Here is a 24,310-nt window from a genome sequence, read left to right as displayed (position 1 = left end):
CTTCACCTAAAATCAATAAATCAAAATATGCTTTCAGATCCAATTTTGCCTTGCTCACCATATGTACAGACTTTTGGCATCAAAGATTTTACTGAGCAACTTACTTAACAAAGATTTTCTTCTACACTTCTGCAGTGCTCCCCACATCCCTGAGCTGCTTCGTGTCACTGATGCTAAGTTTTGCAAGGCAGGCTGTATATTTCATACCCAAGCCCAAGCATATTTCAGATCTGTCCCAAAGCTTCTGTGTACCTCAGCTGTTTCTAAAGTAAAAATTCTCAGCCTTTTCCCTGTGCTAAGTACTACATCAACATGAGATTGCTTTAGGAATGATGATTTAAATGGGCACATCTTTTAAAATTTAATTATGTAATAATTTGCACCCTTGTGTGAACTAACCAGTGCTCCTTGACAGGTAAATTCATTAAATCAGTAACATCCTGGCTGTTACAGTGGCTGATGGCACTGTGCACTGTGCCTGTAGCATGTATGCAGGCACAAGGAGCATGGCTGAGGTGGGGGGAGCCAGAATCCAGAGCTCACTCTGCTTCCCAAGCTCTGTGGGCCACATGAAGCCTCCTCTGACAAGAGAAAAGGATGCCCTTTCCCAGGCCATCAAAGGCATGTTACAGGCCAGCAGAGGTTCTATTGAAGGTCCATCATTTCTCCCATTAGTGTTATGATGACTTTCTTAATTAGTTTACAGATGCTTATATAGTTCCTGAATATGCCATTTTTACCCATATTTGAGAACAAATAAATTGCGGATTCCTTTCTTAAGGAAAGTCAGTAAGACTATTCCAATTTACATTTAAATGCTACTTAACCTTTGTATTAATATTGAAAAAAATTTTAAACTGTTAAATTATAAGAATATTTATAACGTCATGTTTTCTTCCTAACAGCGTCTTATTAAAGGTATCACTCCAGAAACACCGACAGAAATTCCCTGTGGGGATATCCACTTGAATGCTGTGTAAAACATCAATGAAAGGAAAATGGCTTCCCAACAAGCTCTTCCTCCAGTTCTGAGAAGTCACACCTCGCCTTCCCCCTCTAAGTCAATGAGCTGCCAGCTAAGCCTGCAGATGGAAGGGCCTTCTTCATAGAGACACAGTCCCAAAAGACTATGGTGCCCAGACTCTTATGGCCTCCAGCCACTTATTTCTGTGAAATCTCCCAGACATGTTATCATGTTAGACTCTGTGATGCAGCTGAAGTGGACTGCTTTGGATGTGGGAGGGTGTGTATGGAGGTGATGAAAACCACAATATCGTCAGTTAGGATTAGGTTTAGGATCAAGTCTGTGAAAGTCTCCTGTATCATTCCTTGTTACGATCATCAGTATTTAACATCGTTTGCTTCCAAAGGTTTCACTGTTCATGAATGCATAAACCATTTAGAAGAAAACAGGGATACTGTCTTGCTAGCCATATATTTCCTGAGTAGCATAGAATTCTACTATAGCTGGAATCTACTAGAACCCTATAACCTGTGTACTGCTCTGGAGTCAGGAGAGGAGGATGTAAGAAGCTAAGCTGAAAAATAATGTGTACATGTGAGCATGTGTGTTTGTGTATACTGTTGTTCCAGTGTATCCCTATCTCCATTCTAATACTTTGGGCCCATTACAAACTTTATGAATTTCCTCTAGTTTTTCTTACATTAACAAATTCCACCTACTGAAATTTGTATGTATGTTATTATTTGAAGGGTATAATTACTACAACACACTCTGCCACCCGCTCCTTTTCCAATGAACTTTAGCCCATACATCTTCCTTTATGGGCCATGCTTTAGTATTTCTTGCACTTCACTGCCATCTTCTTGTCTCTCTCTGCTAAACATTCAGGATAATGTTCCATAGGCAAATCTGGCCTATTTCATTAGTAACTGTGGCTTGGCTATGAACTACTTTGAAGATGAATATTGATAAATGCATCTTCAGTGTTCAGTTGACCATCTGGTTTAAGCTCTGTCTACTTCAAATGACTCAGTTTAACCATTAAGGTTACTTGGCTTTGTGAAGAGTGGATAAATCAAATTTTCACAGAGTGTAGAGCTCTGGTACCCTGACCTAAACCAAGGTCATCCTCAACCCAAAAGTAATTGGAGAATCTGGGTTAGCCTTAAATGAACCTCCTCCCAACTGCTTGACCCTTCCTGGCTGGCTACCAGGATACTGAGCCCTCCAGATAATTTTCAAGACTGAGTCTAAGTAAGCCTGATTGGAAAAGGGTCAGTTAAGTGAATAACCTTACATGCCACATAAAACCCTTAATACAGATCAAGTATATTTGACCTTCAGTGGCTTGGGATTCTCAGGTGCATAGGTAGAGAAGCAAATTTTACCTTGTAGTGTGAGATTTCCTTACCAAAATCTTAAAGGGAGTAAAGCCTAGTCAATGATAAAAGGACTCGATGATCTGGCCCCATATCGCATCAGTCCTCTACATAAATCTAACTTAATCCTAACCTTATAGAAAGATCTATATAGCAGAAGCCTAGTTTAATCCAATTATAGAGCTTCCTCCCTTGGCTTCCTTTCCCCAACAATATTCCCTGGCCATCTTCCTGTATTCCCCCTACATTCTTCTATTGCTGATTCTTTGCTTTTCCTAGCAGAATATTTTCCTCATAGATGTTAGCTGCTGAGAAGTTTCCCAAAATATTAGAGGAAAAGAGAGGGGGATTTAAAAATGACTCTTAACTGACCTACCTTCATTATCTTCACTCTTTCATTCCTTCCTGCTACCTCATGTCTTCTCTTTGCTTTCTAGCATGCTGAAAGGAGAGAGGTTATATAAGTGGCAGCGTATTCAGTGGTAAACAGCTTTGCAAATTTAAGAACTTGCTTTATAAATATATTCAGATATGTATTCTCCCCATCCCACACACACTTATGCATTTTCCAAAGATATCATTTTTTAAAAAGCACTTTTTCAAACAAAGTTTTGTCAAGCCAGGTGTTATACAGGTGTTTTGAAAAGTTTTCAAATGTCACTAGACAGGAAAAAATCCAACATCTCTCCTCAGCATAGTTTGCATTTACTTGACCCCTATTTATCAATACTATACCATGGATGTTTTTTTAAGGAAAACTTGAGTTGGTAAATGGACTTTAAAATAATCTTTTAAAGACCTTTTACATCTAATGTAGCATTTACATAAAAGTAAAAAATAAAAATTGAATGAATTGTAAAGTTATTTAAGTACTGAAGTTAATTTTTTTTCTGTGATTTTATTAGTGAGAAATACCTGAGAAATAGGCAAGACACAAACAAAGGCATGGAGGCAGTTCAGTTGATTGAGGTTGTTCCTATATGTTGACATGTAATGGAGTCCAAAGAATTCATCTTTATTCCAAAAAACTTGCAACCCATTTAAAACTTATTCCATTTGTTGTGTGGAATGCATATGACTTGTAACCTAAATTCATTGCCCTGGCTGCCCCATGTAGAGATGGATGCAAAGACCCCAACAAACCCAAAGTCAATGTATTAGCTCCAAAATCAAACAATAACAATCAAACCAAATAATGAATCTCAAATTAAGGCAAAAAGTTATTCTTGAGATGAGTCACTCTCTCATCGTCCCTGCTTTTTAGGAAACTTGTTAATTTGGTGCCACCAACCTCAATATTTAAGTGTAAGTATGAATTTCCATTTAATTCACCCACCCCACCCTGACCCCTTAAAAGGGAGATTATTCTCCTAGAATTAGAACCATATTCTTTTGATAATTAGGAAAGGCTGACCTGATACATTGTATCTGTTGTATAACTGATTTGGAGGTCACTGTCAAGCACAGCTTAAAACCATGGAATGCAGTGGCTTAACTGTGCCGTTCTTACGCATTTTAGACAATGCTTAGCTACCCAGTGGTACAATCCACACCTGGTTCCTTTCATAGCATGTTTCTTTGCTCATAAATCAACATCTGGTGCTTAAGATATCATTAAATAAGGCAGTATTCAGAAGGCATTTTCTACCCTCCCTTTTTTCTTTTATTGTCAGAGATGGATGGGGAAGTGAAATAACAGATTCCTCAGAGAGACTATACTACAACCTGTCATCCCCATAAAGCAATAAAAGCAAAATAGTCCTATGCTAAGTGGAAGAAGTTGTATACTTTTTTTTTTTTTTTTTTTTTTGCGGTACGTGGGCCTCTCACTGTTGTGGCCTCTCCCATTGCGGAGCACAGGCTCCGGACGCGCAAGCTCAGTGGCCATGGCTCACGGGCCCAGCCGCTCCGCGGCATGTGGGATCTTCCTGGACTGAGGCACGAACCCGTGTCCCCTGCATTGGCAGGTGGACTCTCAACCACTGTGCCACCAGGGAAGCCCAGAAGTTGTATACTTTAAAGTCATCATTATTTAAAAACGCAAGGAGAGTTACACAAAAGGCTCTAAATTAGGAAGGGAAACTTAGAAAATGCTTGCTTGAGAAGTATGTTAGAGACTGAAATTTATAAATCCAAATATGGAAAGAAACCCATTAAGACAGGGAATATTCTTACACTGTGGAAAGCTTTCCTGGTCCACTTGAAACATTCTGAATTCTTTTCTTCAATATCAGAGATAAGTCTGATATTTATTAAAATTTGTCACGTTCAGTTCCATGGAAGGACTATTTTAAAAGCTCTAAATCTTTTTTCTTACTTTTTATAGTATCACCTTTTCCCCTCATTGCTTAACTGTCTCTAAATTTCAATGATAGGACAATATTTTAAAGTTCAGATAACTACATTTAGAGGCAGAAACAAACCTAGCTAATTTCTCTACTTTTCTTGGGATCTGGAAGTTTCTAAAGGAAGGTGAGCTTAAGTTTTATTTCCTCTCCTAGAATGAAATAATGCCCCTCTCAATTGTTTAGTAGGCATTTACCACAATGGAAAAGATGGAATCTTAAATATGTCTTCCCTTTTGTTACATACAGTTAGAATTCATTCAGTACTGTTTCTACATTAGGTGTTTCAAAACAAATCATCTTTTCAGGAGAAGTCTTTATTTTTTGGAAATAATTCACAGTATATTTCAATTGGAATTTCAGGTTCTATTTCTCTTACCAACACATCATAAAATTCACACCAAATTGCTCTGCCACCAATGCAAGTTTTTCCCTTAAATTATCAAAAAGAGATTATTTCACTGGCCAAATCTAATTTGGAACCAGTGTGCATTGGTGGGGCATGTCATCAGAAGAAAGTTTTATGTCTGCTGAACTAAGAAGAACCTTATCATTTAGGAGAGAGAAAAGATGATTTCAGTCCTTCAGTTCTACAACTGAAGACTACAATTATAGTAGATAATTTATTTCTAACAGTTTGTAAACACTGACAGTCCAAACAACAAATATTTAGGAAGGAGCAGCTAGCCCATCTCTATGCTAAAATACCTAAATTTCCATAAATAAATAAGAACATATGCTGTTTTTTTTTAAAAAAACGATTTGATTCTTATTCAAACTCTAATATGATAAGTGTACCTTATCTTAAAACTTGATACATGAAAAATGCAAAGTTTAAAGGATAAAATTAGGGACTTTACATAAGAATTTGCAGTTATTTCTCCAGTGGCATTTAAAATATGATTTGATTTACAAAAAACATTTTCAGGATACTTTGTGTGTTGAACGTATCAATGAGGTGCTTCAAAGTGTGGATTATATACAGTTAGTTGAATTATATAAATGGTATTTCTTTTTCCTCATCTTTCCTTTCTTCTTCCACATTATTTAGAGCTAAGAAAAATAAATTTCTTCCACTATTCACCTGTCAACAGTGATAATATGAAATTTTCCATGAAACATTATTTTTTACATGAAACGTGTTTATTTTTAAACCTCAGTGACAGAATTAAACCTGTTTTATTTATACAAAATAGGAGTCCCCTCTTTAAGATGCATGAAATGCCCATGTATACATTTATGCAGTTTAGTCATAAATGTTCCAAACTATATTTTAAGGTATCAGTAAATGCCTTTTGTTGTGAACTATTACTGTAATAACTCATAACATCATGATGAATAGATTCTGTCTCATTAAAAAACAAAACAGAACAAAACCAAAAAAACCTTTCCAAACTCTTAAGGTTAAAAGAAAAATCTTAACTGTATATTGTCAAAACATTTACACATCCCCCAAAACATCACTGCATGTGGGACTTCCCTGGTGGCACAGTGGTTAAGAATCCGCCTGCCAATGCAGGGGACACAGGTTCGAGCCCTGGTCTGGGAAGATCTCATATGCTGCAGAACAAATAAGCCCGTGAGCCACAACTACTGAAGCCCACGAGCCTAGAGCCCGTGCTCCGCAACAGGAGAAGCCACCACAATGAGAAGCCTGCGCACGGCAACGAAGAGTATCCCCCGCCCGCCGCAACTAGAGAAAGCCCACATGCAGCAGTGAAGACCCAACACAGCCAAAAATAAATAATTAAAAAAAAAAAGAATGTATATATAACTGAGTCACTTTGCTGTACAGCAGAAGTCAACACAACATTGTAAATCGATTAAAAAATGTCTTAACTAAAAAAAAAAGCATCATCCATAGAAGCCAAAATACAGATGCTAAATTAAAAAAGGAAAATCATGAAGGATGTGTTTCCAACAAACAAGGACATCTCCTACATAATCACAATAGGACCATCAAAATCAGGAAAGTAACATTGATACATTACTGTCATCTAATCTCAGACACCATTCAATTACGTCTGTTTACCAAAAGGTTCCAGTCTAGAACCACATGTTCATGTCTCTTTTGTCTCCCTCAGTCTGCAACAGTTTTCCAGACTTTCCTTGTTTCATGAACTTGACATTTTTGAATATTACAAGCTAGTTACTCTGTAGAGTTTCTCTCAATTTGATTTGATACTTGACTCATGATTAGATTCAAGCTAATATACATTTTTGGCAGAAATATCACAGGAATGATGATGTGTTCTCAGCACATTCTATCAGGTTGAGTATGATTCAATTTTTGTCCCCATACTGGTGATATTAACTCAAATCACTTCATTAAGGTGGTATCTGCCAGACTTTCCACCAAGTAAAATTCCTTTTGTTTTTGTAATTAATATTTTGTAGGGGGTTTACTCTCAGACTGTGCAAATACACTGTTGTTCCTCATCTAACTTTCATTTTTTACGGATTCTTATTTTATTCAATGGATTATAATCAATTATTATTCATTTTGATGCTCAAATGGTTTCATATTTAGCCAGTGAGAATCCTTTCAAGCTGGCTCCGGTATCCTTTTGACATGTCCCCATCACTCCTGGAACACTCACTTCCTTACCTTCTGGAGTAAGATGTTACAGTATCATCTTGTACTTTCTCTGCCACAGCCATTTCTCCAAGAAGTCCTGGTTTCTTTTAGTGAAGAATATATTTAGAAACCGAGATCTAGGTGCCAGGTATGCTCATTGGAGTGTCACTGATCCCGTCTTCTCACATGTGTGCACAAAAACACACATTTTCATCTATTATTATTTCTCTATCTTGAAAACGATATGAGTTTATACCAGTAACTCCAGTTCCAAACCAACACTACAAAGTTCATTCTAATTTTCTCTCTTCATGTTTATAACCCCTTCTAGGGCAGTGAGAAACATGGCTCCCATTATAACAAATATATTTACTTTTGATCAATATCCCTGAATGTAAGCAATATTCCATTGCTGCTGTCACTGCCGTCTACATAGCCCCCCCCCCCTTTTATTTTTGGTATGCGGGCCTCTCACTGTTGTGGCCTCTCCCGTTGTGGAGCACAGGCTCCGGAAGCGCAGGCTCAGCGGCCATGGCTCACGGGCCCAGCCGCTCCGCGGCACGTGGGATCCTCCCGGACCGGGGCACGAACCCGTGTCCCCTACATCGGCAGACGGACTCTCAACGACTGCGCCACCAGGGAAGCCCTACATAGCCCTTTTTACCCCATTCAGGTTCTGACACCTTATGTTGGGACTGTCCCTGTACAAATGCCCTTCTCACCGTGCTCAAGCTGACATCCCTTGGTGGGCAGTCACCATCACCATCCACTGCACAGATGCCTCCCCCTCCACCACTTGGGCTCAGATATCCTGAATGGACCTCCTTTCTGCATGGATCACCCCTCACATTCATTTGGGCTGCTCCTTCACGATGCTCTTCACTGTGTTTTAGTGACACCCAGCTCTGGGTCATGATAGTTTTACCTTGCTCAGCCCCACTTAATGGCTTTTGGATTGAATTGTTAGGGAAGGGATGGTGAAAAAGGAAGAGGACCGGTTTACATTCATTAATTGTTACAATTATAGCCTAAGAAAGCCATAGTCTTTTCTTAAGGGGCAGAGAGAGGAATGGGATTAGCAGTATAGTGGGATGGGCAAAGCTTGGACAAAGCATCTCCCAAGACAGAAACTTCAGTATTAAAGTGTATCTCTAAACTCTTTTTCCAAAATCTTTCCTGCTTAGTATTCCTTTGATTCTTAAGGCTTTGTCTTCTTAACACAATTAAGAAGACTCTAGCATATCTGGTACATAGCCCCCAATTTGCTGAATACATGAAAATAATGCATACTTCATGTCATTTGTCTGGCCTAGTTTCCCTCCATAGTAAGTATGGCTCATGTCATACATTTTACCAAAAGCAAAAAAACTTTTCTGCACCTGTGTTAAGAGCAACCAGATAGAATTGAGAAGACAAGATCAAGTCCTTTCTCATCCACTACCAAGCTAAGGAACCTTATTTAAGTCACTCAACTTTACTGGCCCCATCTCCTCATGGGTAATAATATACATATATACACACAATATATATACATATGAAATATATACACACTAGTATTTACTGTGTGCTAACGTCAGGCACAGCATTACATACATTGTTTCAAGCAATCCTCACATCAGTCTTATGAAAGAGACCCTTTTATTATCCTCATATTACAAATAAGGAAAAAATAAAGTTCAGAGAACTTAATTTGTCCAAGATTATGCAGCAAGTGGTGGACCCAAGATTTCCAAATCTCAGCTATTAAACCTGATGTCATACCATCTTAAAAACATTTTAAATTCGAGGGGTTATAGATGATTTCTAAGTTCATTCTTGTTTTAAAATTCTAATTTTAAGAAATACTTAACAGATATTAAAGTAAATGAAGTTAAAACAATGAAGTAAAAACTTTTCTAAACGTTCACTCATGCCAGCTATTATAGTAGGTACTGGGCATACAAAGTTGAGACCAGATCTTTGCCTTCAAACAACTAACATACAATCATTATACCATAATGCTGTGATGGTATTACCCACAGAATTAAAAGGAAACAGAGGTGTGGCTGAAACAAAGAAAGGTATTATAAGAGGTTTTCTGGAGGCAATCACACTTCAGTTTTAAAAATAAGGAGTTAGGCAGAAACATGACTTTCCAGGCAAAGCGATTAGTATGTGAGAAGGCACGGTTACCTTGAAACAGCACTGTGTAATTGGTATGATTGGAACAGGAGTAAACAAGGGGAGGGAGAAGGAAAATTAAAGACACTGAATCACAGGAACAGCTGTTTACCAATTCATAATAATTTCTTTTAAGTACATTATTTTAGACCTCATATATTTAAAAGAACACGTATCTAGCAACAAATATAATGAACCCCTTGTTTATACTGGTCCAAATAATTCATTATCAAAGAACTGCTGCCCTGTGCATAAGCCATTTGACTAATCAACATCTACATATTCTTCCTATAGAAATGACTAAGATTAACCAGCATGGCCAACATTCCTCCATTCATATATTAAAAATCTTAAATTACAAAAATGTTTACTGTGAGATATCTTATGCATACAGAATAATATATAAAACACATTTACAATTGATAGAGTGAACAGCCAAGTAACTACCACCCAGGTCAAAAAACTATTGCCAGGGGCTTCCCTGATGGCGCAGTGGTTGGGAGTCCACCTGCCAATGCAGGGGACACGGGTTCGTGCCCCGGTCCGGGAAGATCCCACATGCCGCGGACCGGCTAGGCCCGTGAGCCATGGCCGCTGAGCCTGCGCGCCCGGAGCCTGTTGCTCCGCAACGGGAGAGGCCACAACAGTGAGAGGCCCGTGTACCACAAAAAAAAAAAAAAAAAATTAGGCAGGACTTACCTGGCGGCACAGTGGTTAAGAATCCACCTGCCAATGCAGGGGACACGGGTTCAAGCCCTGGTCCGGGAAGATCCCACAGGCCGCAGAGCAACTAAGTCCATGCGCCACAACTACTGAAGCCCGCGCATAGAGCCCATGCTCTGTAACAAGAGAAGCCACTGCAATGAGAAGCCTGCGCACCACGATGAAGAGTAGTCCCCACTAGCCACAGCTAGAGAAAGCCTACACGCAGCAACAAAGACCCAGCACAGCCAAAAATAAATAAATAAAATTAAAAAACAACAGGCAAAAGAAACAGATACTTCAAAACTGATATCAAAATGCTAATAAATATGAAAGTCATCAGGGAACCCCAAAATAAAACCATGAGATACCATCACACCCACCAGAACGGCTCAAATTAAAGGACAAAAAGACAAAGGTTAAACAATTACAAGTGTAAGCAAGAATGTGAAGCAACTGTAACTCTCATACATTGATTTTGGAAAACTGACATTACCTATTATTATGAACATATACTTACCCTATGGATCAGCAATTCCATTCCTAGGACCTACCCAATCAAAACATATACATGTACATACTAGAAGACAAATGTAAGAATGTTCCTAGAAGCATTATTCATAATAACCCCCAAATGGAAATAACTCAATGGCCATCAACAGTAGATGGATAAATATTATACAATCAAGAAAACAAGCAAAATTAATCTATGGTGTTAAAGGCAGGGAATACACTGGGAAATGGTTTGAGGGGAGCTTCTGTGGGGTAGGTAAATGGTCTCTTTTTGAACTGGGTATGTTCACTGTGTAAATCCATTAAATTATGTACTCATGATATATGGACTTTTCTTTATGTTTGTTATCCTACAATTTTTAAAAGCTTACTAAGAATATTCTGGTGATTTTTGGCACAGACTTATCAGAGGTGGAACCTTTTTGTGTCAAATAGGGCTTTTTTGGTAGAAATCCAAATCCAATCGGCCCAAGAGAAAAATACTGGTTTAAATATCGAAATATGATCTACTAGAGCCAAAGTTTCAAAAGCAATCATCAGATCTTTGTCCTTCTCACCTCTCATTTCTGTTTTCTTTTGTGTGGGCTTTATTCTGTCAGGCAGTCAGGCACTCATTTTCCCATGTAACTCTGGAATTACTTCATCTTCACAGTCTAGAATTCTACTGGAAAACATCACTTTAAGTTATGACAAGTCTCAGAATTGGCCTATCTTGAGTCACATACCTTCCTGGAGCTCTTACAGCCCCATTTGAAACACTGGACTAAGAGTAGTGAAGGGTACTTTCCCAAGTGAAAATCAAGGCACTATTCTCAGAAATGGGGGAGTGAATGCCAAAGAGGCAAAAACACCTGTACATCTGGGGAAGGAGAGAGAAGAAATCCTTAATTTGCAGTTTCTCCCTGAGTTATGTCAAACTTGGTTAATAAAAGTATTATGTAACAGAGCTATCACATGATCCAGCAATCCCACTCCTGGGTATATATCCAGAAAAAAACAAAAACTCTACTTGGAAAAGATACGTGCACCCCAATGTTCATAACACTATTTACAATAGCCAAGACATGGAAACAACTCAAGTGCCCATCAACAGGCTGGCTTAAGAAGATGTAGTATATATACACAGTGGAATATTACTCAGCCATAAAAAAGAATAAAATATTGCCATTTGCAGCAACATGGGTGGACCAAGAGAAGAACATGCTTAGTGAAGTCAGAGAAAGACAAATACTGTATCACTTATATGTAGACTCTAAAAAATAATTCAAATTAATCTACATACAAAACAGAAAGACTCATAGACCTAGAAAACAAGCTTATGGCTTCCAAAGGGGAGAGGGAGGACAGGAGGGACAAATTAAGAGTATAGGATTAACAGATACAAACTACTGTACATAAAATAAATAAGCAATAATGCTTTACTATATAGCACAGGGAATTACATTCAGTATCTTCTAATAACCTATAATAGAATCTAAAAAAAAAAAACTGAATCACTATGCTATATACCTGAAACACAATAATGTAAATCAATTACACTTAAATAATTTTGTTTTTTAAATATGTAACTTTTCCTATCTAAACCATCCATGCTGCTTTGAGTCTCTGAATTACTGGGAGAGGGAAATCAACAGTTTCTTATCAGATCTCTCCACTTCCAGTCTCTTTCTCCTAGGCTTTATCTTGCATACTATAGTCAAGTGAAATCTTCCCAATATATGGCTTTAGTATGACAACCCTAACAAAGGAATCCAATTCTCCACCAAAGTTGAAGATTTTTAGCCTGTCACTCATGGTCTTCCATGATCTCACCCTAACTCTTTCACAGTTACATTATACTGCACCCCTCTGTGTACACAAAGTCAGTGCTTTTGAAGTGTTTGTCACTGTCACTGATATATTTTAAATTATTAGGGTGTAACTGATATTTAATATGTCAGTCAAGAGATACAGGCATTAGCTTTCTTGCTACTTTTCCTTTCTGGTTTAAAAAGTATAACAAAATGATTTATGAATGCTAAATTTGATCTTTTATATATATTTTCTTAAAGACAATATTCTTACTAAACTACGTTTATCCTTCTAAAATAAGACAATGTGGTAACTCTTCATGAAGTATGAGAGATAAAAATAGCACTTTCTTAATGGGAAGACTGTTAACAGAACTGTTTTCTCCGTATGATTCATCCTTTTCACGTGAATAAATTATTTACAGTTTATAACTTCAAATGGTTAAGTTTCAAAGACTTAGTACAGAAATTTTAGTTTTATTTTGATATATAAATAGAAACTCTAATAAGATGTACTATATTTTTTAGAGTATATTAAACAAGACATGTTCATAAACAGGCCACCTGGATCTTTAGGTAATTTCTTTAGGCTGGTATCTCCATCTTTTCACCCTCAGCTATAACTGATTTATACACATAACCAATTTACTAACTTGCTAGGGTTTCAGAATTAAAGTGATTTTTAAATTAAAAAAAGAGGAATTACAGCATGACAGGAATGACATTATTTTTAAAATAAAATATAAGCATCAATTAAACATACAAATATATCACTATTTTTATTTTCATTTAAGTGAGTATGTTGTGGGCTAAAAAGCTTAGACAAGATGTGTGATCTGTATTTTACACTTTAATACAAATTTTAGAACATAAAGTAAAACAATATTCTCTGTTCAAATCCACATATTTTTATCTGAAACATGACATTTATAAAACAAACAGCTCCTGCAACAAATGCAACATAGAAGAGTTATTTAAATTATTTTTTAATGGTTGTAGTGGAGCCAATTTTCCTCATTAAGTACCTACGGGGATTCAGCACTCTCTTTAGGTTGCTTGAATACAACCAAGAATGTGGTATTGATAAGTAAATATTATATATTAATTTAGTTAAACATTCAAGATAAAAGGATTGACTTCTGACTTAAACCTAAACCAAAAATGAATTTTGAAAATATATTTTAAAATACCCTCCCAACCACTGTTAACACACTCCTTTATGTGTTCACTCAACATTTTCCAGGAATTATAATTTTCTGTGTTTCCATAGGTCTTCCTACTGGGGCAGTTATCAATCATCTTCTTTCTCAATATATGTCTTTGCATTAACCCGTGCCATTTGCCGGGCCAAGTATCTGTCTCTCGCTGACATTACAGTTTCTTCGTTGCTCCGCTTTGCAAACTTGTTCACTGTCTCGTGTGGCCTCTCTTGTTCTTTGCCAGTCCCTTGGCATTTCTCTGTGAATCTGTGTTTTGCTCCCAGTGATGTTTCAGAACTAGAGGGTTTCTCTGTGTTTCTTTCTTTGTCCTTTTCCATGTTTCTCATTTTATTGGCTCTTTCCTGGTTAAGAAACCTATCCTTTGCCCTAGAATTTGGGCTTTCCTTTCTTTCTTGATTTCTTTCTGAAGATTGAACACTTACTTCTCGGTTTTCTCTATCTCTGTATTTATCACTGTTTTCATATCTTTCTTTCCTTGCTTTCATATGCTCTTCCTTTTCTTTGCTTTTCTCTTCCTTCTCTCCTTTCTCAATGTGTCGGTCATAATCATTTCGTTGTCTGTCTCTTTCTTGTTCTCTTGAGGGGTATTTCTCCCTGTCTCTCTCCCTTTTCCATTCCCTATCATTTCTTTCTCTCTGGTCTCTTCCCCTCAGTCTATCTTCTTGTTCATGCCTCTTCCAGTGTGAATCTCTGTAACTTGCCTCTCTGTGCCTATGGGAATCCTTCTTTTCTTTTTGGTAATCACGGTCAGTGTAATAGTTGTCCTCCCTGGATTGTCTCTCTTGGTGCTGATCTTCCCTTTTCTCATGTCCTCTTGACTTGGAACTTTTTGTGTGGTATTTGGTACCATGCTCTCTTTCTTCACTAGATGACTGTGAGTGGGTATGACTTCTGTGATGCCTGGAGTCATTTTTTAAGGTCTCTGTGCCCTTTTCCCTTCTGCAGTTCACTTTATTATCTTCTTCCATTTCATCATCCTCACTGCTCTTAGCATCAAAGTCACTGTCTGCATCTGGGTTTTCCTCTACTTTCACAACAGTTTGGAGAATGCAGTTCTCATGAGGTGTTGTTCTGTCTTCTGAACTTACTTCATCGGAATATCCCTTTGATTTCTCTTCTTTTATCCCAGACCTTAAGAAAAATAATGTAACAGAAAATGCTACATTATCAATTATAGTAAATAAATGAAGTGTTCATATAAAGTTCATCAGTACTTAAGTCAATACACCTACACTATATAAACCTTCTGATTATCCTAAATTCGAAAAGGTGCTGTCTATTTACCTTGTAAACATCTGCAAACTAGTATTTTCTAACCATTCCGAATATTTTCAATATTGGTAGAAATGAAAAAGTAAAAATCAGCCCTTCTGTATGGACCACTAGAACCTTCAGGCAGGGGTGTGTGCAAGGTCTTCATTTTTGCCAAGCACAGACAAAGAATAATTGCGAAAAGATATATTCTGAAGATAAGTACTAGTTTACAACATGAGGTTCAAGTTGTGGCTTTATTGGATTTTTATTTTATTTTTAAAAATATTTAAAAATAGTCCTGGAAGAAGAAGATAAATTTTTTCACAGCAAAATGGTGACAAAACCTAATTCTAAATATCACTAAATAATACCTCTCATGACTGAAAAGGCACCAGCATCCTGCTCTACCCCTTGGCATCTTTTACAACAAAATGGAAATATGAGAATCTATCCAGCTATTACGATCAGTTACATTAACACTGCTTACATCACCTACATTTTCCCAGCCAATAAGCATGGTTAATTTATTTACATTACACATTTATTCTCACTAATCACTTACCAAACAAACAAAGCAACAACTATGGCTCTCTAGCAATTGCTGGCAAAAGTGTCTTGGCTAAAGGACTCACTAATAGTTAGGAATTCTATTATTAGACTCTGGGAATTGCAACTACTACATGACATTATGAAGTTTCACGGCTGGCCTCACAACAATTCCAGATGAAACTCTAATTTTTCATTCAAAAATTTCAGTCTTCAAATATGCTTTCTGAGACTCATAATTCTCATCAATTTTACAATCAAAACCTAGTAGTTGGGGTGTAATCCCTTCTCTTCATCCTTAATTCCATTCTCCTGCATCTCCTCTTTCCCTAGCAACAAAGACTCAGACCCTCTTATCTGAATGTTTCTATTCCAATAAATGATTTCCTTAGATACAAGTTTAAGACAAATTTTACCTTCAGCTATAAACTTACACCATAATCATTTCACCATCCCCATAATATTTTATAATTTTATTCAAAAATCCTCCAATCCTTACTTTCTAGACCAGTATTAATAGAAATGTCTACAGAAATGGGAAATTCCCTGACGGTCCAGTGGTCAGGACTCAGCACTTTCACTGCCGGGGCCCAGGTTCAATCCCTGGTTCGGGAACTAAGATACCACAGGCTGTGCAGCAAGGCCAGAAAAAAAAAAATGTCTACATAGTAATGTCCATATATCTGTGCTGTCCAATATGGTAGCCACTAGCCAAATGTGGCAATGGAATACTTGAAATGTGACTGTTGTGACCAAAATTTTAGATTTAATATAATTTAAATTTAAACAGCTACATGTAACTAGCGGCTACGTATTGGATAATGTATTTCTAAGCCCTTGATTATGTGAATCTTATGTTTTATGGAGGCTAGGTCCTATTTATGAAAAAAAATATACTTCTCTTTTTGGGAGGAGATGTGGGGATATATGTATATGTATAGCTGATTCACTTTGTTATAAAGCAGAAACTAACACACCATTGTAAAGCAATTATACTCCAATAAAGATGTTAAAAAATATATATATACACTTCTCTTTTTATATACTATCTGAACATGCGTGTAGAATTACTGTAAAATAAAAATAAACTTGAACTAAAAGTTTTTTAATTAAAAAACTGTAAATCCCTAGTTATTCATTCAATTAGGTCAGGTTTGGCTAACAACACAATATGCAATACTGCAATCCTCTACTTCCAGAGAGTTAAAATGATCCCACAATCACAAATCATGAACAGTATCTTTCTTCTAAATATTCCATATGCCACATCTCACCTGGCTTCACGAAAGCTGCATGTAGGTACTTCCTCTTCACCAACTGCTTGATTTAATAGGTGCCTATAAAATCCACTGAGATCGCTCTGCTTGGTTACATCCAAACGTGCTAAGAGAATGAAAGCAAAAGTGAGAATAATATATTCAAAAAGGCAAAATGCAGTTCAGTTTCACAGGCACAGAGTATGTAACACAGTGTATGAAGTGGTGCTCTAGATGAACACATAGTACATGCTTAGACCAAGTCTTATACATTTGGTTTTCTTCCACTTAAAGTTGATAAGCACTTGCCAATTAAGCTATTTTTAAGTACACATTTTACTTAGACCTTGAGAAATGACCACGAGTAGGAAGCAATGAAGTAAAGCACTAAGGTATTCTTTGGCCTCTGCACATCTTTGTTCTTCCTTGAATTAATGTTATTCTTTTTGTAAATGCCCAGTTAATGCTCCTTGGGTGATGTTACTCTAGTTTTCTCATCCCAGGAAATACAACTAGGATTTAAATCTCAGTTTATACTGCTTTTGACAAATGTCATGCTTTCCATGCCTTGTAATCAATGTTTTTACATTTGAAATCATTTTCTAAGGCAATGACTTGTGATAATCATAGCTTTAAGCAACAAAGTGAGAGGTAATTGTAAAGTTCAGTAGAAGTAATAGTTACTAAGAGTGCAACTGTGTTTTTAGTTAAAATCTCCTGTTTTATAATATACATAACATCATATATCTTGTATCCTGCATTCATATACATAAATTATGACAACATTATAATCTAAAAGTTCAGTGACGGGCAAATGGTTAACCACAGGGCAGAACTCTCCTGTTTGTTTCCTGCTACTCCTCTCCCTCTTCCATTTCACCTTCAAGTGCAGCAGCCCTCCTTTCTCTTTCTTCCTCTTCAGCTCTCTCTTGCAGTTTTTTCTTATAAGCAGATGTTACAAATGCCTCTTTATCATCAAATTCTCCCTTTTCCATTTCTCGTTCTCTTTGTATTTTCTTTTCCATTCTTTTTTCCTGTTCCTTTTTTCTGATCTCAACTGCTTTTAGTAAGTTGTGAATGTACTTGGGCTAGGGGGAAAAAATAAGATTATTTAGGAAAGAGTCAAAGATAATTAACTGTTAATATTCAATTTTTATCATGAATTTATTACTCTAGAAATTCATTGATAGAAATCCAAATAAATAGGACTGTCAACTTCTCAAAATTCAATATAAATTTACTAGCAAAATAATAAAATTCTTCTCAATAGAAATTTAAGTATAAAAACAAAAAATTATTCAAAATGGCATTTAAAAAATATCTCAAGCTAAATAGGTCATTTTCCCACTGTTTTTCTCTCCCTTTTTACAAAATGGTATTGTCTTACTTCAACAGATACGTGAATAGGAAGGCTTCTGACTAATTTTTCACATTAGTTGAAATATAATCATTTAAAATAGTAGCTTTAATATCATTTTAGAGCACCACTTTATCTGTAGATACTGTAAGGTGTAAAGATCCTTAAATACCAGTCTGTGCTTTGTGAAAGAATAAGAGTGATAGAAAATTTGAACTTATTTCATTCAATCTCCACACCCTAACTTGTTTTTTCAAACTAAAAATATGACCATGTTACATGCAGATGATCAGTTACCAGCTAGGAAGCAATAAAAAATTATAAGACACAAACATGAACAGGAGAAGCAGCAGTACAAAGACTTTCTTAGGAAAAACTTTCAAAAAATAATCTGCAGAAGTTTTAAAGCAAAAATCCAAAATTTATAAAATTGTTAGATAATTCTCTTGCTCCTGTTAGGATACTAAATATATAGTTTCCTAGGTTCTCAATCAAATCCATACTATCTGGAACTAGGGGCTCTTCACACTTCAAATACCTAAAAGCTTTTTCTCAGATCATTCTCATGTTGAAATAAGCGTAAGTTACAAAATGCAGGTCAAGGTCAAAGAAACTTTGTATTTTCAGCTACAAACCTTTCGGTCTTTTCCCAAAAGCAATTTTGGATTACTTTCTTCCTTTTTTTTCTTCATTTCATCATAAATACTGTCATATTCATATACAGTAGAATCTTCTGCAAGGGCCTTTTGGATTTCCAGTTTGGTCTTTAAAGAAAACATTGAACATGTTTCAAAAATATGAGCCAACTAACAGATACTACAAAAAGTCTAAGTAATTCTTTTGAGACAGGATCATAAATCAGAAATATATCATAAAAATTGTATCAATCACATTTTAAACTTAAAGCACTTAGAATAGAGCCTGACAGAGAGTTAAGTGTTCAGTAAACATTATTATCTATTCACTTGTACATAAACAGAATTATCTACAAAAGGACCAGGGTATGACTTAGAAACACCTAACCTTAATTTTGAGATGCCTATATTACATATTAAACTTCCATATCATTTTTACTTGTGTTACCAAATAAAATGTTCAAGTTTCAAATGGTAGGAAATACTTTTTTTTTTGGTAATTGAAAAATACTTTACTTTTAGAGATGTCACCTTCAGAATTTAAAATAAGCAGTATATTCACTACAGAAATACAAGTAGTTTAAAAAAAATTTTGTCTCTGATACATTTTTCATAAAAATATTTTAATACGGACTTCCCTACTGGCACAGTGGTTAAGAATCCACCTGCCAATGCAGGGGACACAGGTTCAATCCCTGGTCCAGGAAAATCCCACATGCCACGGAACAACTAAGCCCGTGAGCCACAACTACTGAGCCTGCGCTCTAGAGCCTGTGCACCACAACTACTGAAGTCTACAAGCCCTAGAGCCCACACGCCACAACTACTGAGCCCACACGCCTCAACTACTGAAGCCCACACACTCTAGGGCTCACAGGCCACAACTACGGAGCCCACGTGCTGCTACTATTGAAGCCCACGCCTAGAGCCTGTGCTCCACAACAAGAGAAGCCACCGCAGTGAGAAGCCTATGTATTGCAATGAAGAGTAGCCCCCACTTGCCACAACTAGAGAAAGCCCGTGCACAGCAACAAAGACCCAATGCAGCCAAAAAAAAAAAAAATTTTAATAATTATAAGGAAATACTTATTTATTTTCATTGAAGTATAACTTACATTATGATTTGACATTTGTATACATTGTGAAATGATCACCACAGTAAGTCTAGTTACCATCTGTCACCATACAAAGTCACCAAAAAAAAAATTTTTCCCCTCATGATAAAAACTTCTAAGATTACTTCCCTAGCAATTTTCAAATTTGAATACAGTATTACTGACTACAGTAACCATGCTGTACATTACATCGTCATGACTTATTTACTTTATAACTTGAATTTCGTATTTCTTTTTCTTTTTTTTTTCTTTTTTTAAAAATAAATTTATTTATTTTATTTTTGGCCACGTTGGGTCCTTGTTCCTGTGCGGGCTTTCTCTAGTTGCAGTGAGCAGGGGCCACTCTCCACTGCAGTACACAGGCTTCTCACTGCAGTGGCTTCTCCCGTTGTGGAGCACAGGCTCCAGGTGCGTGGGCCTCAGCAGTTGTGGCTCGCAGGCTCCAGAGCACAGGCCCAGTAGCTGTGGTGCATGGGCTTAGTTGCTCTGCAGCATGTGGGATCTTCCTGGACCAGGGCCCGAACCCATGTCCCCTGCATTGGCAGGCAGACTCCCAACCACTGCGCCACCAGGGAAGCCCTGAATTTTGTATTTCTTGATCCTCTTCATTGATTTCACCAACCCCCCATCCCCCTCCCCTCTGGCAACCATAAATCTTTTCTCTATGAGTTTTGTTTCGTTTGATCATTTTGTTTTTTAGATTCCACATATAAGTGAAATCATATGGTATTTGTCTTTCTCTGACTTATTTCACTTAGCACGATACCCTCAAGGTCCATCCATGTTGTTGTAAATGGCAAGATTTCTTTTTATTTTTTTTATGGCTGAGTAATATTCCATTTGTGTGGCATGGAATATTTTATCCATTCACCTGTCAATGGACCCTTAGGTTGTTACCATATCCTGGCCATTATAAATAATGCTGCAATGAACACACGGGTGCATGTATCTTTTTGAATTAATATTTTCATTTTCTTTGGATAAATACACAGAGGTGGAATTGCTAGATCATGTGGTAGCTCTATCTTTAATTTTTGAGGAAGCTCGATACCATCTTCCATACTGGCTGTACCAATTTACATTCCCACCAACAGTATATGAGGGTTCCCTTTTCTCCACATTTTTGCCAACACTTGTTATATGTTGTCTTTTTCATAAGTCATTCTGACAGGTGTGATGTGATATCTCACTGTGGTTTTGATTATTAGTTCCCTGATGATTAGTGCTGTTGAACATCTTTTCAAGTGCTTGTTGGCCATCTGTATGTTTTCTCTGGAAAAATGTCTACTTAGATACTCTGCCCATTTTTTTTTCTTTTTCTTAAATTAATTTTTATTGGAGTATAATTGATTTATGTTGCGTTAGTTTCTGCTATACAGCAAAGTTTATCAGCTATACATGTATCTGCCCATTTTTAATTGGATTGTTTTTTGTTTTTTAGCTTATGAGTTCTTTATTTTGGATATCAACCCTTTGTCAGATATATGACTTGCAAGCATCTTCTCATGTTCAGTAGGATGCCTTTTATTCTGTTGATGGTTTCCTTCACTGTGCAGAGCTTTTTAGTTTGACGTAGTTTCATTTGTTTATTTTTGCTTTTGTGCTCATTGCCTTTGGAGTCAGATCAAAAAAATATCACCAAGAACGTTATCAAGAAACTTACCACCTGTTTTCTTCTGGAAGTTTTATGGTTTCAGGTCTTACATTCAAATCTTTAATCCATTTTGAGTTAATTTTTGTGCATGCTGTACACTAGTGGTCCAGTTTCATTCTGTCACATGTGGCTGTCCAGTGTTCCCAATACTGTGTTGAAGAGACTGTCCTTTCCCCATTGTACATTCTTCCCTCCTTTATCATAAATTGATTGACTGTATATGCATGGGTTTATTTATGGGCTCTCTATTCTGTTCCATGACCTATGTGTCTGTTTTTATGCCAATACCATATTGTTTTGATTACTATAGCTTTGCAATATAGTTTGAAATCAGGGAGTGTGACACCTCTTGTTTTGTTGTTCTTTCTCCAGATTGTTTTGGCTAGACGAAATCTTCACGGTTCCACACAAATTTTAGGATGGCTTGTTCCATTTCTATCAAAAATGCCCTTAGAATTTTGAAAGGGAATGCACTAAATCTGTACACTGCTTTGGGTAATATGAACATTTAATCAAAATTAAGTCTTCCAGTTCATGAGCATGGAATCTTTCCATTTATTTTTGCCTTCTTCAATTTCTTTCATCAATGTTTTATGGTTTGCCATGTACAGGTCTTTCACCTCTTTGGCTAAATTTATTCCTAGAATTTTATTCTCTTTGATGCAACTGTAAATGAGATTGTTTTCATAATTTTTATTTTTGATAGTTCATTGATAGTATATAAAAACAACAGATTTCTGTATATTAATTTTGTATCCTGCAACTTTACTGAACTCATTTATTAATTCTAACAGTTTTTTTTGGCAGAGTCTTTATAGTTTTCCATATATAAAATCATGTCATTTGCAAATATTAATAGTTTTACTTCTTCCTTTCCAAATTGGATGACTTTTATTTCTTTTTCTTGCCTAACTGCTGTGACTAGGACTTCCAATACCATGTTGAATAGAAGTGGCAAGAGTGTGCATCCTTGTCTTCTTCCTGATTTTAAGGGAAAAGGTTTCAGCTTTTCACCATTCAGTATGATGCTAGTGGTTGGCTTGTCATATATGGACTTTACTATGTTGAGGTATGCTCCATGCATATCCACTTTGTTGAGAGTTTTCATCAAAAATGTAATGCTGCATTTCAACAAATGCTTTTTATGCATCTATTGAGATAATCATTGATTTCTGTCCTTCATTTTATTAATGTGGTGTATTATATTGATTGATTTGTGGGTGTTAAAATATCCTGATATCCTTGGAATAAATCCCACTTGATTATGACATATGCTCCTTTTAATGTATTATTGAATTTGGTTTGCTAATATTTTGGTGAGGATTTTTGCATCTATGTTTATCAGGGATACTGGTCCATAATTTTCTTTTCTTGTGGGGTCCTTGACTGGTTTTGGTATCAGAATAATGCTGCTCACAAAAAATAAGTTTGGAAGAGTTCCCTCCTTCTTTTTTTTTTAAATTTTATTATGCAGTCTCTGCAGAGACTGTCAAAAATTGCCAGTGCCGACTATATTTCAAGTCGTCATGGAAGGGTATGGGGAAAAGTTTTCAATTAGCAATATCACACCTCGGATAAACCTCATTGGCTATGATACTGCCACTGCACAAGGCCCCCCTCTTCTGTTTTCTAAAAGAGTTTGAGAAGGATTGGTATTAAATCTTCTTTAAATATTTGGTAGAATTCACCAGTGAAGCCTGGTCCTGGACTTTTGTTTGCTGGGAGTTGATTACTGATTGAACTCCTTACTAGTAATCAGTCTATTCAGATTTTCTATTTTCTCATGATTCAGTCTTGGAAGATTGTATGTTTCTAGGAATTTATCCAGTTCTTCTAGGTTGTCCAATTTGTTGGAATATAATTATTCATTTTCTTACGATCCTCTGTATTTCTTTGGTATCAGTTGTAATCTCTCCTCTTTCATTTCTGATTTTATTTATTTGAGACCTCTCTTTTTCTTAGTGAGCCTAACTAAAGGTCTGTCAATTTTATCTCTTCAAAGAACCAGCTCTTCAGTTCACTGATCTTTTCTACTGTCTTTTTAGTGCCTACTTCTTTTTTTTAAATAAATTTTTATTATTTATTTATTTTTGGCTGTGTTGGGTCTTCATTGCTGCACATGGGCTTTCTCTAGTTGTGGCGAGCAGGGGCTACTCTTTGTTGTGCGTGGGCTTCTCATTGCAGTAGCTTCTCTTGTTGCAGAGCATGGGCTCTAGGCACGCTGGCTTCAGTAGCTGTGGCTCACGGGCTCTAGAGCACAGGGTCAGTAGGTGTGGTGCACAGGCTCAGTTGCTCCGTGGCATGTGGGATCTTCCCGGACCAGGGTTCAAACCCGTGTCCCCTACATTGGCAGGTGGATTCTTAACCACTGCACCACCAGGGAAGTCCCTTAGTTCCTATTTCTGCTCTAATTTTTACTATTGCCTTCCTTCCGCTTTGGGCTTCATTTGTTCTTTTCTAGTTCTTTTAGATTTCTGATTTTTGTTTCTTGAGGCAGGCCTGTATTGCTTTAAACACCCATCTTAGAACTGTTTTTGTTGTATTCCACGGATTTCGGTATGCTGTATTTCCACTGTCTTTTATCTCAAGGTATTTTTTATTTCTCCTTTGATATCTTCATTGCCCTATTGGTTGCTCAGTAGCATGTTGTTTAATCTCCACATATTTGTGATTTTTCCAGCTTTCTCCTTGTAATTTCTAATTTCATACCACTGTGGTTAGAATGATGCTTGATATGATTTCAATCTTTTTAAATTGATTAAGACTTGTGTTGTGGCCTAGCATATGTTCTATCCTAGAGAACAGTCCATGAGCACTTGGGAAGAATGTATTCTGTTGCTTT

At 36.6% G+C, this 24,310-nt stretch overlaps 2 protein-coding genes and 1 non-coding gene across 3 annotated transcripts in view; 1 reads left to right on the top strand and 2 right to left on the bottom strand.

The window, feature by feature from the left end:
• Window positions 1–1,562, top strand: part of SLC6A4 (solute carrier family 6 member 4) — a 36,843-nt gene extending 35,281 nt beyond the window's left edge. The window contains exon 16 of the mRNA XM_065898036.1: window positions 906–1,562. Coding sequence (XP_065754108.1) covers window positions 906–980 — 75 coding nt within the window. The 3' untranslated portion in view covers window positions 981–1,562. The remainder of the gene's footprint in view (window positions 1–905) is intronic.
• A 12,160-nt stretch (window positions 1,563–13,722) lies between these two features.
• Window positions 13,723–24,310, bottom strand: part of NSRP1 (nuclear speckle splicing regulatory protein 1) — a 73,198-nt gene continuing 62,610 nt past the window's right edge. Inside the window, exons 4-7 of the mRNA XM_065897599.1 lie at window positions 18,700–18,828; window positions 17,588–17,795; window positions 16,726–16,834; window positions 13,723–14,782 (exon numbers count right to left, since the gene is read on the bottom strand). Of these exons, the coding sequence (XP_065753671.1) occupies window positions 13,723–14,782; window positions 16,726–16,834; window positions 17,588–17,795; window positions 18,700–18,828 (1,506 nt within the window). The remainder of the gene's footprint in view (window positions 14,783–16,725; window positions 16,835–17,587; window positions 17,796–18,699; window positions 18,829–24,310) is intronic.
• On the bottom strand, window positions 22,943–23,082 carry LOC136139539 (U4 spliceosomal RNA). The gene has a single exon (XR_010657065.1). It is a non-coding gene; the product is annotated as a U4 spliceosomal RNA (small nuclear RNA).

The sequence above is a fragment of the Phocoena phocoena genome, chromosome 19, assembly GCF_963924675.1.
Source record: "Phocoena phocoena chromosome 19, mPhoPho1.1, whole genome shotgun sequence".
In the NCBI taxonomy this organism is placed as follows: domain Eukaryota; kingdom Metazoa; phylum Chordata; class Mammalia; order Artiodactyla; family Phocoenidae; genus Phocoena; species Phocoena phocoena.
The sequence above is the reverse complement of the archived record's forward strand: the minus strand, read 5'-3'. Positions and strand labels throughout refer to the sequence as shown.